At 36.3% G+C, this 19336-nt stretch overlaps 1 protein-coding gene across 2 annotated transcripts in view; it reads right to left on the bottom strand.

The window, feature by feature from the left end:
* The window catches only part of FBN2 (fibrillin 2), a 173314-nt gene that overhangs the window by 23528 nt on the left and 130450 nt on the right, over nt 1-19336 (bottom strand). For both annotated transcript variants that reach the window (XM_010566065.1, XM_010566064.1), the window contains exons 35-46: nt 18589-18711; nt 18085-18207; nt 13346-13507; nt 12210-12278; nt 11440-11565; nt 10093-10218; nt 9388-9540; nt 4501-4569; nt 3839-3964; nt 2902-3027; nt 2351-2476; nt 652-768 (exon numbers count right to left, since the gene is read on the bottom strand). In XM_010566065.1, the coding sequence (XP_010564367.1) occupies nt 652-768; nt 2351-2476; nt 2902-3027; nt 3839-3964; nt 4501-4569; nt 9388-9540; nt 10093-10218; nt 11440-11565; nt 12210-12278; nt 13346-13507; nt 18085-18207; nt 18589-18711 (1446 nt within the window). The remainder of the gene's footprint in view (nt 1-651; nt 769-2350; nt 2477-2901; nt 3028-3838; nt 3965-4500; nt 4570-9387; nt 9541-10092; nt 10219-11439; nt 11566-12209; nt 12279-13345; nt 13508-18084; nt 18208-18588; nt 18712-19336) is intronic.

The raw sequence follows: 19336 nt of genomic DNA, 5'->3' as shown, positions 1-19336 counted from the left end.
CCATGCTGAAGCCCATGCTTTATCACAAGTATCCAGGAATTTAAATTGTCCAAAACCATCAGATATTCTGGTGTCATGTGCTTTAGGGAATAGGAAATAGCAATGCCTGTATAAACTCTGTATAAGCAGAGTTCATCTTAGGAGACTAGATTTGGTAGATTAATTATACTGGCTTTCTTACTGCTCATCTGCTTCCTCTTTCACACTGTGTGCAAATGCCCAGTAATATGGTGAAATAAAGAAATTATTTTAAAATCATGAGGCAATACTGGCGCTGTGATATAATACTTGCTTATTGCAAGTGGTGCCTATGGACTGTGTCAGTAGTCAAGGATGTGTGCTGTAATTACCCAGGAAATCTAATGGAGGTGAGGGCTGCATTAAAATGTCAGTGAGCTGTAAGGTTGCCCCAGTGGTCCAGGGATTTAGGGTTTACGTTTTCTCAAGCTGGCCAGTAAAAAATATTTTTAATTAGTTTAAAAAATAATAAAAATGATTAACCCCTAGGGCTGGTAACAGTATTAGTTACTGCACTCAATTAACTTTCTTAGCAGCCCAACCTGTCTTCCCTTTGAGTTTTAACTATATACCATCCTCCTCAGCATACCAAGCCAGGGGCAATGAAAATAAAGTTTGGATTACATTACCTACCCATACAATCATTATTATGAGTTAACTCAAATCCTGGATAACACAGGCAGTTATATGATCCAACCGTGTTTTTACAAGTTCCATTTCCACATGGATGGCGTTCACATTCATCAACATCTGCAAAGAGAAACAAAACTGTATGTGGTAACTTATTTTCCCAGGTTATGTGTTAATGTGTTTTCTGTGCACAGTGACAATATTCTAAACCTCAGTCTCTCATCTGTCATGTTTTCTATTTATACTACTGATTTTTACATCTTCTGGGTACCCGTAGGAAAATGTTACTTGACGCATTTTTTATATATATTTTAAAATAAAAGATACTTTTACATGCAAAGATAAAAGTTAAGTGCATGGGCAGTATCTCAAAGCATTCTGTCTTTTACTTTCCATACTAACATTTCTTAATGTATGCTAGTGATCAGAACTTAGTACAAAGGATTGAGCATCACAGCCGTGCAACTATCTCAAATTTTGTGTACCTATTTTAGTCTTAAGTGCATGAAAACCTGTTGAAAATGCTCTATAAAGGAGTTTTGCGTCATTGTTCACAAGTCAATTTACATATGTTAACATATTATGTCAAGACTAGATCCAGAATTACAAACACTCCTTACAAACTCTTGGAAACACCCATTTTTAAAAGGCACTAAAATTCGATGTTTCGTGCTGTGTGCTTCAGTAATTTCTGCAATTTCATGGGGATCTGGAAGGTATTTAGATCTTGTTCTCCTAGTTCATGTGGACTTTCTGAAACATTTTATTGACTTACATAAGGTAAACATTTTGTTGTATGGATCATTTCCATAACCTGTCATTGTCTAGATCTGTATTTCATCCTATGAAAATTTTAGAATGATTTTTAGAATTAAGTTACTGTTTTGAGTAACCAGGCTCTCAAAACTTTGCGTTGTTAACATAAGTCACTTTCCCAAATATCCTCCTCAGATAGTTTGACAAATGTGATTTAGTCCAAATATGAGAAGATTCAAGGTGTATAGGAATATGTAATACAACGTGAACAGGTTTTAGATGTCTGTTTAAAGTTGAAATTGGAACAAACCTATGTTATAGGAGACACTGAACTTCTGTATAGCTTAGAACTGAAATTTAGATCATCATTATTTCAAAAATCAAAATAATTTTTTGGCTCTTTTTCTTGAAGAGAACTGAATTCACATAGGCATCATCTTTTCTTTTTAAAACACTGTAGAACTGATTATGAAACACTAAAAGAACAAGAAAAAACCTCTTATTTTGCAATTTTATTTTTTATATAATCTCTATCATGTAATCATTTTAATACAAAATGAGTGCAGATTTAAGTTACATTAAACATGGGATTCTGTTTTTTAAATGAAACATGAACTCAATAAATTTCTAAATAATTGAAAAATCTGCCTTTTTTTAATCTCCAAATTCTACCACTCTGTGATATCTCCTATAAACTTCTCTGTCAAATAAGCCACTATGATGTATTTTTGTGAAAATGGGGTTAATAAGTTCTTCGGTAACATGGACTTCTCTCTGATAATACTGTGATTTTTTTTCTCAAACTAATAGATCCACTCCAAGGACAACTTCACAGTCTTTTAATGTCACTATAATCTCCTAAAAAATTTAGACTCATCTCCTCTCTCTTTAAAAAAAACCAAAAAACCCCAAACAAACCACACACAGAAGCATTTACTTTCCATACCCATGCACATAGTCTGGTCTTGGGATGCCTTAAAACCATTGTGACATATGCACTGGTAACTTCCTTGCATGTCCACACATAAACCATGACTGCAAACATTAGGAATTTCCAGACATTCATTGCGATCTATAACAAAAATATAAAACAGATGGTACACATTATTGACTTTTATTATTCATGCATTTTACACAAACATGTTTTTACAATCTGTTGTTATTATTATTAAAACCAGACTCAAAATTATCCATATCTAAACCTGAATCATAGCAAAACTTCAGTTTATAGTAACTTGCCTATACACCTCGAGGTCAAAACTACTGTCAAGATTTGGTTGATACATCAAGAATGTTCTTTAAAAATTTTACCCCGTCTTTTCTTCCCTTCTACAGAGAAATAGGGCTATAAAAAGTAAAAACTGTCGCATAAAACAGCAGAATACGCAAGGTGACGGAAAATAAATGATACTTTTACCCTTCAAGAGAATCATGCATATACCATTGATCAGGTCCAAACAGATTCAAACAGACGAGAAAAGTCAACTGATTTCTTACCGACACAGGCACCATTGGGTGAAAGTTTAAAACCAGCAGCACATTCACAGCGGTAACTACCAGGACTGTTGATACAGTCTGCATTTCTCTGACAGAGATTGTCTCCATTGCTGCACTCATCAATATCTGAAATACCAAGAGTCATGGTTCAGACATCAGAAACCACGATATAGTTTCTTCTGCCTAGAATGTAGACTGTATTGTCCTCCTCATGAAGATGAATCTTTTGTCCTCAACAAAGCATGAATATTCTGACCTTCAGCCTCCTGTGCCGTCAATGCAAATGAAAAGCAAAATCAATACAATTTCATCCATAACACACTTTTTGGATGAAGGAGGATCCTATGAATCCAACTTACTACACATTGAAGTGGCTTTGCAATTTTAAACGTCTGCCTAAAGAAATTAGGTTTTGTATTAAAAAATGTCATTCTCTGCCTTTGAACTGAAACAGAAAGTGGCACAGTGTTAGCTTTTTAAGGTGCACATGACAGCACAAGACCCGTGAATACCAATGACAAAACTCCTATTCACTTTAGTACACACAAAATTTCACTATTAACTCCTATGAATTTCTCTACCTATAAAACTGTAGAACAACAGACACAAGACAGAAAAAAGCAAGGAAACTTTTCTTTGAGAAGTTTTAAGAACAAGAATTAAATTTCGTCCCTAAAATAAAATAAAAGCATTTCATTTACTTCCTATTTAGAAGTCAGTGAACTGCTTGACACAAAACTATTACAAATCTCATTAAGTGCATGTGCATATGTATTGAAGACAAACATGTCACACACTGATTTATAGACTGGAGTCCTACAAAAAAGCTCACCATCTGTCTCTTAGATTTTGGAAAACATGAATTAAATGTTCCCCTTCCCTTTAAGATAAGCATGCTTATGAGGGCTAAGTAGAAAATAATGTCATTTCAAATCACCTTCACAGACCAAGAGCAGGTCATTGTAGCTGAATCCAGTGGGGCATTCACAGCGGAAGCTGCCAATCTGATTGATGCAAACACCATTTGCACAGATTCCTGGGATTTCCTTACATTCATCAATGTCTGAAAGTGAGATGAGCTAGTCAAACTACAGTACTTCATGGCTTTACACACTGCTTGCATTCTCAATTTCACTGTGCTTAAAGCTGAGTTGAGAAGTTCCTTTTAATCTACAGAAATTGTATACAGGCTATAAACCTAAACATATTCCCATTATGACAGAAAATAAACTATGTGAAATTCAGGAAGTGATCAAAACAGAGTAATGCTAAATATTAGACAAGGTGCAGAACTGTTACAAACGTGCAGATAAGTCCCACAACATCTTTGAAGCCAAAACCTTTTATCTTACCAATTAAAACTCAAACCCATGAACTAGGATGGAAAGTGAGCAAAAGATTGTAACAAAATGTAGACATAAAAAAACATAAATCAGAAATATTTTACACAAAAATTGGTCTCAGAATTTTTGTCACCATTGTAACTCCACAATGAAATTATTATTTTATTACATGGAATGTTCATTTTGGTACCATTATGCAGCTGCAACAACCTTATGCAAAACAATTTTTGGTTAAAATAAGTTTAGTGAAACTTACCAACAGCTTTTCCAGTATGAATGTCGAAAGTGAAGCCAGGAATATTTCCACATATGTTCTTAAATTCAGCTACAGCAAAACAGAGAACAATGCATTTTTAGTGAATATTTATAAATCTCCCAAGAATTACTTGTAGTCTTCTCATCTTTTCAAGAGCTGATACAAGCCAAATCTACCCAGAAGAGCCACTGCCTCCTGTAAAAATTGTATTGAAAATTCAGATTGCCAATAAGTGAATGCAAAGAGAAACACTAACTCATATTTCTCTTTTCTCAGATCTTTGCAGACTTTCATACATGACTAAATGTCTGATTTGAGAAGGCAGCACTTGAGTGTTTGTTTCAAATAGAACTCCTTAACTTACCTTTTAAGGTTTATTCCTGCTTTCTAGACATCTGTAGAGAGAATCTGCAGCAACAGTTTCATATAGGAGAAATAAATGTAACTTACCAGTACCTAGACTTCTTTGGTGGTACTATCTCTGTTCTCTTCTGCAGAGGTTACTGCAGCTTAGTTCCACTAAACTGTAGAGCAGAATGGACACTCTGCTCCAAAAAAGGGCACTGTTTCAGTAAGCTTATTTTATATCCTCTTTTCCAGAGCATCTTGAGGATGGGAAATGCACAGTATAAAGTATAAAATCAACGAACCCACGGTTTTCCAGGTAAGGTATATGAAGTTGAGTGGATTTGCAACATACAGAGAAAAATTTCTAGCATGGAATCAATTAATTATTGCAAGATGTAAGAAATAATTACTTCTTTTAAAGAAGTATTTCTTATAAAGCATCTATACTGGCATGAGATTTTACTGGTAAAACAGTGCTTTCCAGAAAAAAAAAGTATTACACATTTACAGTACATTGATAAATTTTCATCTAGGTAGAAATATGAAACACAGGCCTACAACTATGTCAAATTTGTAAAATACTGACTACCAGTAGAATTGTGTACTGAAAGCCCACTTGTTTGAGGGGAGCAAAATGATTCCAGTGTGAAGACATAACCAGTTTGAATGAACAGTTTTGTTTAAGTGTGTGTTTGCAAACAATAACCATGCAGCTGGTATTCAGCATCTTTTTAGATCATATCAGCATTCAAATTCTCCAGAAAAATAGTAAGTATCTTTCAATATTAAGTTTCCAAAGTATTGTTAAGGAAGAACTCCAAAGCATGCGGTAGACATTTGCACATTAATGGCATTAAACTAAGGTAAAATATCCTTCTAAAGAATGTAGGTAAAAGTTACAAAAATGTCACATTGACTTAAAACTCAAAGGGGTTCTGGAAGTGTAGTATCTGGAGACTTCCATGAATGCTTGCTCCACTGTTTGTGCTGCTGAGGACCTACAGGAAGCCTATTTATCCAACGAGAGTAAGCGTATGGAGTGTACGTTTAACTCACCTCTACGCCTGAAATGCAGACTAATTAATAGGCATCTCTTCTAGCACCAGAAAAAGAGAAAGGAGACTCTTCTGTTTTCCTGTGAGTAATTATCTTTAATCTACAGCTGTGACAGTTTATTTCTCTACTGGCTGTAGTCTGAGCTTCTTGATCATCTACATATTAATGGCAGCTCTTCAGTAGCTTGTAATTTTGTAAAGTTTAACCACTGGGGTTTTAAATGGAATAATTCTTGTCTTCCTTACACCAAACATTCTTATTAAAATTTCAGCAAATGTAGTTGATCATTGCTCAGAATAAGATTGGCAAAATATTTTTCTCACATTCAAATATTCTTTGTTATTCCCTGTACAAGCCACGTAGGATCCAGTATACCTGAACTTCGGCATTTTCTTCTTTCTTCTGTCCTATTGTTTAATGACTGCTTAATGCCTACTGAGGTTATTCTTGCAGTACAGGATACTGGGCCACAGAGGTCCTCGCCACAGTGTTTTACCATCCAGAAATTTTGTGCTCTTTCATATTAACATGAATAACACTTGAGAGTTAGAAAACAGTTCTTTTCTGCAAGGAGCTTTATGTCATTTACTGCTTTCAGTAAACCTGTGAAACACACATATTAGATAAAAAGAGGGCCTTGTGTTCACTACCCTGTCTCCATGGGTGATGGTAACCTACTCCTGTGATAATGCCTAACACATCAGGTCTGGGAGGATGAAGAAGATGCTCTGAGGGTTGCAGGCCTTCCTTCATTCTGTGTTATGCTACCTACATGTTCCATGCATTCCATTTAATAGAGTTTTTCCATTTTTTTTTCATTTTGTACTGTGTAGAAAAAGAGCATATAATTAGGTAAGGACTGCATGATAATGCGTTTATACAGTGCCAAATTATCCATACACAAACACACCAGACATTTACTTTCTGAAAGACTGACTTTGCATCAATGACTTAAAAGATTTCAAAACCCCATATACCTATCACTGTATTATTTTTAGGACAAAACAATCTATCACATAACAGGAAAAAAACTCTCTGAGGTCAAGCACTCCCAAAATGATCAAACCATGAAAGAGTTCTGTAAATACTTGGTTACCTCTTAGCAATGAAGCAGCTTTTTACACTTCTTTGGGTGAAAAAACAAACAAACAAGAGCGATTATTTCTGATTAAAGTCTGTACGGTAATGATTATGATCTGTATAGTGTGTAAAACCAAGCAATACAGTCTTTACTACCTAAAGCAATCAAACAGAGATTAATTGTTAAGCATAAATATATGAAAAAGAAGAAAGAGCTCTGTTCACAAAGGAAAAAAAAGGCAAATGCATTGGCATGTGAAGTTCATTTAGAGGAACAATATAATTCTCATGGGAGCAGAATAATGCTCTTAATGAGCTACTGGGCTCAGTCTAGCAAACTGGTTAAGGTCAGCGTATCACAACCCCTGTCTGTGATGTGTAGCACCCACCCAGATTTCACAACAACTGATTATACCACATAAGTGCAGCTATTTGACCTTGGAATTTGTGTTTGATCCCTCACGCAATCTCTTTTCATGGTGAAAAAAGTTCAATCATGTCTCCAAATACAGTAAAGGCATTTAGAAGAGCTAACAAGGCAATATTGAAATATTTCAGGAAATATTTTAACCCCATAACTGCTTGCAAACTAAGTGGAGTTGTCTTAACAAATCTTTAAAAGCTGCAGAAGTTTCTGAGAACTTCAGTCTTACCAATTTAAAAGTACAATTCTTTCTTCCATCAAAGAATATTAATTGCATGAATCCCTGCTAGTACTTTGCTGTATTTTTCTCATCATGTTGTCACCATGGTGACAATTTTATGGCACTGAGATAAATGACTATGGGAAAGAATTTTATGAGCTCTCTGTGATAGCAAACACGTATTTCCTCTCTCAAGCTTCTTTCCATCTCCCATTCCTGACTGCTAGGAACACTTCCTTCATTTTCCCGCCTCCTACTTAGAAAAGGAAGAGGCTGTTTTTTTCTGTTCAGTCCCATTTTCCTCCTCTTTACTGCTTGTGGGGGAAAGTCTTTCCTAAATTATCTGCTCTTTCCCTTATGCCACCAGGATAAACCACTTGGAATGAAAGTAATACATTCTTCACACTAACATCACAAATGATGCAGCACCAGAGGTATGGGTTTAGTGGCAGTAAACTTGGGGCAAAGTCAATGAAACAATAAAACATGTTTGTACTAAACAGGCACCTGAGTCTTTTAGTTTTTTCTAGGCACCTTTGCTCTTTTTACAAATGTAAGAATCTTTTAACGAAGGCCAGGTGCTACTGTCAGGTTTCCAGTTGGTGATTCTCCCACCAATGATTTTTCTGAGTTGAGCTTTCAAGGGTATTTTGTTCCAGGCAAGGAACTCCATAAAGACTAACTGAAAAAGAACTGTACCTTATTATTTTCACCTCCCTTTATAGACAGCAATTTTTAGTTCCCTTTACAATGCCCTCCTTATTAATCTTTTGCAAGTTTATCACCTTAAATAGAGAAAATGTAAAAGCAACTGAAAGGATCAGCTCAGATGTGAGACACAAGTGAAAAATCTAGAAAGGCAATAATCTAGAAACCCAGTCTTTTTGTTCTGACAGATTAGGACTACCAGAATAAATGTATCCCCAACTATGCAGTAATGAAATTATACTATCCTAAATTAATTATCCTGGAAGACAGACCAGGCAGTAGGCACCTCTTGTCAGCCAGTATCTTAAACCCCAGTATTATTGCCCGATGACTGCTTTTCCAGAAACCTCAAAGTGACAGATTCGGAGATGGGAGTTCTCTAATCACACATTCAGAAAACTTGCTTATACCTACTGCACCACCCTGGTGGGTCTTACCTACACAAACATAGATTTTTGATGTATATCTAAATAACTGAAAGTAATTCTATGTCCATACAAGACCTCTGAAAGCCTTGGTATTTTTTAGAAAGAAAGAATAAAACAACCACTCATTTTATAGATCCCCATCACCAAAAAAAGGTCTAAATAATTGTATCTACCTACAGATACCTGTCTTACAAACATCCTTTTAGCTACAGGGCTGACATACTCCTGCTGCTGATGGGCAAGTCAGTCTGTACTTTCCAGGCCTTTTTATTCATCTCAGCAACACCTGACAGTAGTTTGTTCCCTTGCCCTTGCCTTCAGGGGCAGCTAAGAGGGAATTTTTTTCATCCAGGGGGAATGATTGGGCCTTCAAACTATTCAAGCTCTGTCTTTCCACGCAATATAGAGTGATACTTCTTCCACTTAAAAAATATGGAAGAAATACCTATTCTTGTTTAGCACACCAAGACTTAATCCAGCCAGTGACAGGATGGCAAGGTATTGTCACTCTTTGGGAGTACAGCAAAGGTTTTTTGGGGGTAAAATATTAACTTTAGCTAATAGGTTAAAGGAGCATATAAGCAAAGAAAGTAACAAAACGGGATGACTGTAGTAGGCTTTACCTGTTCCTGGAGTTGGACATGGTTCACAAGGTTTGTTCCAGGCTTTCCCAACATTGTATGTGCAGCAACACATCCTTTTGGTCACATTGAAGGGCAGTTCATTCTCACAGGATGTTCCATTATAGCTTCTATAGCAAAAGCTCTTCCTCATGTCTAGATGTGACAAAAAGAATCACTTATGAAGTAACCAACAAACTAACTGAATTAAATATCAACCCCCTACCAACCTAGACAGTGGTTCATTAACTCTGGCTTCAGAATGCAACCCAAGCATATGCATGGATGCATTTACAAATCATTTAAGGACTGAAGTAAGCTACAGTCTTTGTTTTCGACTTACCTGAAATTTGACATATTTTCAGTTTTCATTCAAAGACATAAAGGGGAAAAAGGAAAATTCCCAAGAAATCAAAAACACATCAGATCCCTTTGTATAGTAAACCCTACCATTTGGAAATGACTACTGAAAATGAAAAAAAGATTTCTGGGTTCTGTTAAGGGAGTAAGAGCACTTGAACACTGCACATCAGTCATTGCGATCTCTTTCCTGGCTACATGATGTAACTGTCTGGGAGTTAAAAGGCAGGAAAAAGCAATAAAAGGCTTTAGAACTAGCCTCATCTAAAAGGAAATTTTAAGCAGAGAGGCTGGCCCTGAAACAGTCCGATATTCAGACAGTTCTAGTAAAGGTGACATTTTGCATACCCATGCAGTTATGTCCTCCGTTCACCTGCATATATTCAGGTGGGCAGATGCAGGTGTAGTTCCCCAAGGTGTTGTAGCAGGTGCCAGGACCACAGACACCAGGATGTGCAACACACTCATCAATATCTAGAGACCAAGCGAAAACAACTACAATTAACAAGAGAAAAGAGGACCAAGTCGTAGCAAATGTTTCTGACCTCAAACTCACTTTGGTCAGTTTTCTTCACCCGAGCTTAGCAAAGCCTCAGGATTCACAGGCTCTGTTCTGAAAGGAATTGTTGTTTTCTCACAAAGTGAATGGAGAAGGGGAAGCTGACTTACAATACTCCGAACTAGGAGAAACCATTAAAGATTCTTTACATTTTTGGGTCTATTTACAATTTTTTGTTCTAACTTACAATTGGGTTTGAGTCCAGCCAGTGAAGTGCAAGAGAACACCCTAAATATATTCAAAGTTGTTGAATTTACCACTGAAACTGGAGCACCTTGTGCCCCATCAGCTCCACAAAAGACATTCACACCCTCTTCTCACAGGAATGTTACTGTCACTTTTCAGTTATGTTGATGTGTTCACTACTCCACTGAGAAATGACCTTTTAAGTACTCTATTTAGAAACAGGCAAGCTGAATATTCACATAGTCTTGCTGCTCTAACCTTGGATCTTCTTATTCAAGGTATTTGGGGTGTAAGCTTTTTTTGTCCATACAATTTTAATTTCACACCCAGTTTGATCAGTTTTCTTCACCCAAGCTTATTAGCAAAGCCTCAGTATTCACAGGCTCTGTTTTGAAAGAAGACAATTTTTTTTTTCTCACAAAATGAATGAAGAAGGGGAAGCTGACTCACAACACTCCTAACTAGGAGAAACCACGAAGGAGTCTTTACACTTTTGGGTCTATTTACAATTTTTGGTTCTAACACTTATGACAAATCTCAAACACAAAAGGAAAACCAACATTAACTTTACTTCACGTTGCATAAATTAAATCACTACTCTTAAATACTGTGAAGGGGACACCTTTTCTCACTTAACATACAGGGACCCTAGTGAAACTAGCAGGAGATACAAGGTGTTGAAGTGAGAAGCCAGAAATCATGAATAACCTCCTTAGTTTACTGAATACACATAGCTGAGATCTATCATGTAAAATAAGCATTAGTATATTCAAGTGTCACATTTCAAGTTTTATATTAATCATATCACTGGTGCCAAAGATAATGATTTTAGAGAAGATTTTAGGTAAGGGTGTGGGTAACCTATCCACTTATGCATTTAAGGCTAAAAATGACAGTGGTTTTCATAATAACTGCACTGTGATAGAGAAGAAGGTTTCAAGGGACTCAACCTTCACAGATTCTTGTCTCTTCACTGAGGTAGTAGCCTTTTGGACATTCACACTGGAAGCTGCCAAATGTATTGATGCAATTTCCACCTTGGCAGAGACCTGGTAGTTCCTGACATTCATCAATGTCTGAAAACAGAGAAAAAAACCCACCATATTTTCATTCCAGAATGAAAAGAAACAAGAGACTTTAAGTACTCCCCTGAAATTTTACCAACTAGTAGCTTTTAACTGTCACGTGGATTTTTTTTTTTCCTTCTAAATTGCACTTCATGAAAGCATAGATGAGATGCTCATTCTCTTCCATTTAAATAGCTCTTCAGGAGCACGCTTCAGCTTGATGAGCCCATGGAGTTCAACTTCCATTACTGATTAAAGGAATCTGGCATCTAATTCCTCATTCCTGCACACTCATTGGAACCAGAGTTTCTTTGTCCAATGAAAATTTCCTGAAACTTATACCTTCCACTGATAAGCTGTAATTTTCATAAATGACTTATCCTTCAGGGGCCAATTTCAAAGGCCAATTCAAGTAAGGAGGCACACAAAAAGTATGCACCAGCTTATTTTCCTACTGAAATATTGCTGGACTTCTTCAATATTCTTTTACAGTATGCATTTTCATCACATTGTTGTCTAATTCATAATAGCAGAGGGGTTTGGTTTGCACTAAATGTAATCATTTTTGTAAAATATAGTTCCTGTATACATCTCTCCAAAGATGACCCCTTTTTTTTGTATTATCAGCCATCAGTCATTTACAATAAACGCACCTTCTAAAATAATAGTGATGGGATTTGGTCTGAATCCTTCTCCCCCCGGACAGAGAGTATTATATTCCGCTAAAGTAAAGTACAACAAGAGAAAGCATGTCAGTCATGTGAAGAACAAAATGCTAACAACAGAAACATAAAATTTCACTTGTCTTTTTAATGAACCTTCTTCCCTACAGTCATTGGTTTTCTACTCTTCTTGACCTATTCACAGTAAATAAAGCTAGTGCATTAGATTAGTAGAAAATCAAGGTAAGATTAAGAGTTCTGCTTAAAATATTACAATAACCATCGTTACTTAAGGCAGTATTAAGGCAGGCAAAGTTATTTTCTCTGTAGTGTCCCTTTATAAAGGCATGTATTTTCCATTTTGACTAGTTCTTTAATATGAAATGTCAGTATACCATTGATAAAGGTACATGTTAAAATTGGAATTCATACTATTGTGAGACTATTAAGAACAACATACTTGACATTTATGCGGCATTATTCATTCAAAGAACTTCAAAGCTCTATGAAATTGGTAAGTATCATCAGGTAAGAATTTTGCAAGTACTCAAGAGTGACTTAGAAATAGTTACCCAACAATTACCAACACTCCTTTCAGAACTCCTGCAGTTCTCCAAATTAAAGGCATGATTTAAGTCCTAAGCATTATTAATTTCTTTATTTCCCTATCAACATGGAGTTGCTGAGTAAAAATTCCTAGTAGATGCATGCAATCCCTTCCATTAAGGTATCTGCAACTACCTTGATTTTTTTTTAATGGGAGAAAAGTAAAAGCAAAATAAAATAAATTGCCCCAAACTACGCAAAGTACATGGGCCTGGTCCAGTGGGAAGTGCCTTCTAAATTTCCACTGATTTATTACTGTGAGAATAGGCACCAAGTCAGTCACAGAATACTAAAGGTCAGGTCTTCTGATACTCAGGTCCATACCTCTGCAGCACCCCTCTGACAGCACCAGGGAGATTTTCTTTTATAACTGTGCCAGAACACTGCCTCATGAAGAAAATCAGATTCTTAAAAGACAAATGTATAATAATACAGTAAAAGATTTCAAATACTTTCTTCATCCCTTGTTAGCAACTTCTATAATAAGAGAGCACGGGGAGAATAAGAGAACATTTCCTTACTGCTGTTTACAGGGGGACACGTCTCACAGGGGTTTCCCCAAGCCTTTCCCAGAGAGCAGCAGCATGAGGAACGACTGACTCCAACCCCAATTTCAGTGTTGCAGGATAGGCTTCCATCCCCTCGTGGTCCATACTTCAGGTAGCAATTGCCAACACGGTTATCTACATATAAAACACATATGACTACAGCTGCACACAATGATCTGGACAAAGGAACAGCAGGCATTAATTTTAACATTCTGTATCTAGAAGCAGGAATTCAGATAACATTGTGCTTTTGAAGTCATTGGCAAGCTCAAAACACTTATGAACACTGACGGTTACTGATGTTGAAAGAGAGAGCAGGGAAAATGTGTAGCTTCAGCTTCCTAAGTACCCAGACACGAGTTTAAAATGTCTGCATGTCTTCCAAAGTCACACCATAATCTAATGTAGCACGTACACTATTCCCAGTTTTTCACTCCAGAAAGCATTGGAAGCCTTGCTGCAGTTTGCTGTTAGTACTTCTTCTCCATATTCTGATTGTGACTAGGCTATGACTCTTGTGGAATTGGAAGAATTTATATATTTTTCTATGGAATCACAGGACAAAGTCATGTCACTGGAAGAATTCTTCCACTGGCACAGAAATTCTCCAAAAATCATTAACACTGAAACAAATAATCTAAATGTGCAGTAGGTTTGAGGAGAATTAGTTTATCAGTTCACTCAAGCTGTAACTTAATGATTTAGACAACTGCTGGCCTCAGTGGAATGAGCAAGGAATCTAAGAGAAGTAAAGCTGTGAGTTTTCTTACTACTGCACATATTGTCTCCTTGTTCTTTATAAATGGGAAGTAACTAGCAGTGAGTCAAGGAATAAGAGCATAGTAAATTATTATTTATTACAGTCAAATAAGATGAACATTAATTTCTTCCAGAGCAGTGTTGTAATTCTGAAGATCATTTCTATGAATTAACTTGTTACCAAAGGTTGCCTCTAAAGAAGCACAGAAACCCACTCAAAAATTTTTTGAGAAATTCATTGTATAAAGGACCCATTATCTTTTCTGCATTTTTACTATTTCTGTTAATGATATGACTAAGAAACTTATAAATGAATTTTTGAATAATTCCCCAAATGCATATTTTACTAAGAAATATCACATTTTTAATTTACTGCTTGCAGCAAGTGCCAGATGCTACAGCCTTTAGCAATTTACGTGGAGTAAAATGAAAACAGTATGATAACTGTGGGTAGTTCATACTTTCAGAATTTCCAGAGTTTAACAAATGTCTTGACATGGGTTTTTAAATTATCCTGAGGTTTGGGATGTATCTATGAAAAAAACCTTGACGGCAACTTTCTGAATTTTTAGGAGCTACTTGTTCTTAAGATCCTCAAGTTAGGTAAGTATGTATAATACAAAAACACAACTTCACATTAATTTTCAGACTGAGTATTTTTTTTAAAGGGTCTTAACATCAATCAAGAGAAAACCTTCAATCTTTCCAAACAATTTAAATTTATTCGAATTTAAGCATTAATAGATAAGTTTGTGTGAATCTTTCTGCACAGTATTAAGAGCATACCGTAGCAGAGATTGTAAAAAAGGAGGGGCCTAGGCCCCACATATTCTACAACAAATTTCAGTATCTCACCATAAATGCACACTGTCGTAAAGCTAAAATACTCAGAAGAATTGAGTGGCAGAGGCATATGTATTCTGTACCTCTAAGCCTCTGATGGAAAGGGAAGAAACTTCAAGCAGGATATCTTTATCTCCCTAGAGGCAGGATTTACTTGAGATCACTGATCAGATATGTCAGAGTGGAAGTCCTTTTTTTTTTTTAAGACAACGTTAGAAGTGAGTAAAGTGAACTGCCTTTTTAAAAGGGCATATCAGGTTCTTGTAGTGGACTAGAGCTGAAACAACGCAAACATGGTTATTCTGAGAATACCTATCCCCTCATGTTCTCAGAGGAACTGCATGCTTCTCTCCATTTGTGATAGCACAAGACATCTGCCTTTTTAAGAAAGGCCAAGAGATTTGGCTTCATTCTTCTTGGGAAAAGTGAAAAACAATGACCATTTTGGAAGACGGCTTCAGCCCAAGACCTCAGGCCCATTAAGAACAATAGGAGATGATAGACCTTGGAACAAAGGCAGAGCCTGGAATTCTCTAGCAGAATATTGATACCGAGTCCATCAAGAGTTTTAGGTTTCAGTTTACTCCTTACATGAACCGTCTTCACACAGCACTATGTTCTTCTTTGCCAAGGATAATATTTCTGTTTCTTCTGAAAGGAACTGGAATTTAAATTCCTCTGCCTTTTTTGCTCAAGAGTGCAAGAGAGAGTGCTGTTGAAAAGAACCAGAAGCTGCTGTCCTTTTGAAAAGAAGTTTCTGGAACACTTTTCAGCACAACTTACCCATTCCAGAAGCAATTCTTTTTCTTGGTGAGGTCCACTAGTCTCTGTGGGTTTTTTTTCCCAAATGACTACAAGCTTAGAGTGAAAACTGGATAATGTTTTACCACGTGCCAGTGACACAAACATCATTGCAAGTCAAGTTGCAATTTGGAATTGCAGTCCTGAGACTACAAAGGATCACAAGCAAACTGAACTTCAATTCTTCCCTCTTTGGGCTGCATAAGTCACTAAAGTAGACATATCCAAAGTATACCAAATCTAGAACTATAACTAGCATAGCTGCATTGGAATGGCAACTCTCTCTGTTTCCACTTCCCATGAAAAATCATTTAACCCTCCGGAAATATTACAAATGAGAACTGCTGGTGAAAGAAAAAAGTTCAAAACCTAACATGCCTATAATCGCATAAAATAGTATAACTAATATGTTTTTGGTTGCACATGGTGCCCCATCTCTTCAAGGGCTTCTAAAAAATTGGGCACTAAAGTATCATTTCATTCATGGATTAGGGCTTTATTTCTATTATCTTACTCTGATGATATTTCATGGAAAGCAAAGGTTTTTCTTGCCCCTGTCAAAAGCAGAAGCTGAATGTTCACTGAATGTTTTTTGCACTTCATCACAGAATCAGGCTGTAGAGAGATGGAAAGCGTACACCCAAGGCTTGCAGCTCCTCCCACAGACAGATAAGTGGATTCCAGTTCTGCCACTGTCTGTACTTGAAAAAAACCCAAAACCCAACCAAAACCCCCATGTTTGCTTAGGGGGCTAAGTCTTAGGAGTCTCTTTTCTGTGCAATCAGTCATTCAGAAACAAAAAATGCTTCTTACACATGGGAAAGGAAAAGAGTCTTTGTACCAGAGAGAGGGACAGCCTTAGTAGTACTTCCTCAGCACAGAAATAAGGAAGGGTCAAACAGTTTTCCTACCACTTTCTTATTCAACATTTTTTCTTCAGAAAGGGAGGGCTTGCTCTCTCATTTGGGATTCTAGCGCTGCTAGATTGACCCTTGAGTAGGTTCCCTTCCACTGTGGAGGCTTCCTTGAGGAAACATGGCACCTCTGCCAAAAATGTCATCGGGACAACTGGTCCCAAAGTAGAGTGCCAACTCAAACTCCCATTTTTTAGTGAAACACAAGTCAGCTAGCAGTAGGATAATTCATTCTCATAAGCTTCTTCAGACATCACTTAAATTCTTTGGTCATAATTCAGGGCTTGCAGGGCTAATCATACACAGCATCTGGTTGTAGGGAAGAATGAGGATCTTAGCAGTTATATGCTGCAGAAGGGTAGCCAAAAAGGCAGGATTTCATTGCTTCAACTGAATCTTCAGGTGAGACAAAGTTAAAAGCTTAGGTCAGACTGCAACTGCAGAAGAAAAGTATTAAGGCAGGAATTGTCAGTAGAGTCTATGGGAGACAGAAACACAGATGGAATAGATTACATAAATTCACTTCGTCTTTAAAAATCTCAGCTTAAAGTTTTATAATAAATTGGTCAAACTGTGGACATCTAAAGGTCTCAAACAGGACTTGTTTTGAGCATCCAGAGAAGCAAGAGATAATATTCATAGGCAGAAAATGGAGAAACATGGAAAAGATGAGCAATAAAATTTGTTCTGAAGGAAATCTGTATTTCTTTAGAAATTACTTGTTTAGAATATATTTATTTGCCACTACACTGTAGTATTATTGTAAACATTTAGAAAATGGATAGAGTTCTAACTACCCATTCAGGAGAATTTGAGTCTTCCCAAAGTAATAAAATAAAAAGGCTGTTTTCCAATTAAAATTTAGAAGGCTTTCCCAGGATCACAAACAAATCATTATGGATGAACCTTAGCCCCTCTCTCAACCCCCCTCTTCCCCAAAACTTCCCGAGACTGCTAGTATATACTCTAATCACACGACAGCCCTACATCATGTAGCAAGGGGGAAAAGTAATGACAACTCACTTTAAGTCTGTGTAAACCAGAGAGAATTATGTAGATTTACACAGATTACGCAGTTTAGACTTAAGATAAACACATAAATCAATCCCAAGACACATCTAGGATTAAAATTTTTTTTTTTTTAAATGAGAATTGTTGACTGTTAGGAGAATGGAAATGCAGATAATATACGTTTCGACAAATTTTAAAAAGATGTATTTTAAAGAAACTATAAACACCATTAATCAGTTAAAATAACTCCATCTCTAGAAAACTGTACAACAGGATATGCAGCACGTTTAAGTATAATTTTTCTGTCTTGCTGCCCTCATTTGCATCAGAACAGTCACCTTGGCTGTGATTTCTAAAGTAATACTTCAGATAGCTTTTACTTACCCACACAACCCACTCCAGTAGGATTCAGCTGGAAGTCTGGAGGGCAATTACACTCATACCTTCCAGGTGTATTTACACAAAGACCATTAACACAATTAATGGGATCGGCACATTCATCGATATCTAAAATAGAAAGGTTACTTTATAAACCTTCTCACTGGACAGAACAGAAGAATAATTTTAGTTTTTAAGACAAAATGCGCAAGAAAATTTCAAATACAAGTGAATTTTAGCTGTAATTGGAACAAAAGAACTACTAATAATTCATCAAACATTTAGAAATAACCTTTGTAGAGCTGCATATTTAAGAAGCCATTCTTTCTGTTCCATTCTTAAACCAACTCCAAAGCATATAATTCTACACATTGCTTATTTAGTGGGGAAAAATGTACTCTTGTTGTAAAAGAATACAATGAATGTTTTGTGAACTCATCTTTAAATTAGCTTGGTGCAATCAAAAAAAATAATTAAGTCTTGACCTATTTCTGAACAGAAGAGATATACCTGTACAGTTTCCCCCAGTTCGATCTAGTTCATAGCCATCATCACAGATACAATGAAACATTCCTGGTAGATTGTTACAGGTACCAAATACACATATGTTCTGGAAGGAGCACTCATCAATATCTGAAAGAATATATTAAGAACAGAAAGTTACGTATCACTACCATATTAATATTACAATAGTGTGTTGTACTACTAAAAGCAAATGAAGACCCATGTAACTTAACATATTTAAAAAAGCAAAACTGAGTAATCACTTTTGATTTTGTATAGAACGCTATAGCTAGGGATTTGTGAGGCATTCGCCATTAAGCTGCTTGTTACTTATTCCTGTCTTAGCCAGTGTGAAGTAAAAATAGCAAAACTGACTTCTCAGGACTCAAAAGGAAAGCTAAGTCAAAAAGCCAGTAAGTTCTTTTCAAAATGTGCATTAAACAGAATGAAGCATAACACCACACAAAGGTGTCAGTCATTTCCTAGCCCATAGTCTGCAACATTTCTTACTAATGGCAAGTAAGATTTTCAGAATACCATTCTCAGGGAAAAAAGTATACTAAGAAGAAAGAGAGAGTAGGCATCAACAGTTACTTTTATCTCGGAGAAAGAATACAGGGAAAAGGAATATAGGAAGAATTCTCTATGATTTTCTCAAACCCACATTAAACCAGTTATATAGTAACTACGTCATAAGTGAGCTAAGATGCATGTAAGGGACTGCCTGTGTGCTCATGTAAACTGAAGATGAAAT

This window comes from Haliaeetus leucocephalus, unplaced genomic scaffold, assembly GCF_000737465.1.
Source record: "Haliaeetus leucocephalus isolate CR32 unplaced genomic scaffold, Haliaeetus_leucocephalus-4.0 Scaffold203, whole genome shotgun sequence".
NCBI classification, from domain to species: Eukaryota; Metazoa; Chordata; class Aves; order Accipitriformes; family Accipitridae; genus Haliaeetus; species Haliaeetus leucocephalus.
This window is presented reverse-complemented; position numbering and strand designations above follow the sequence as displayed.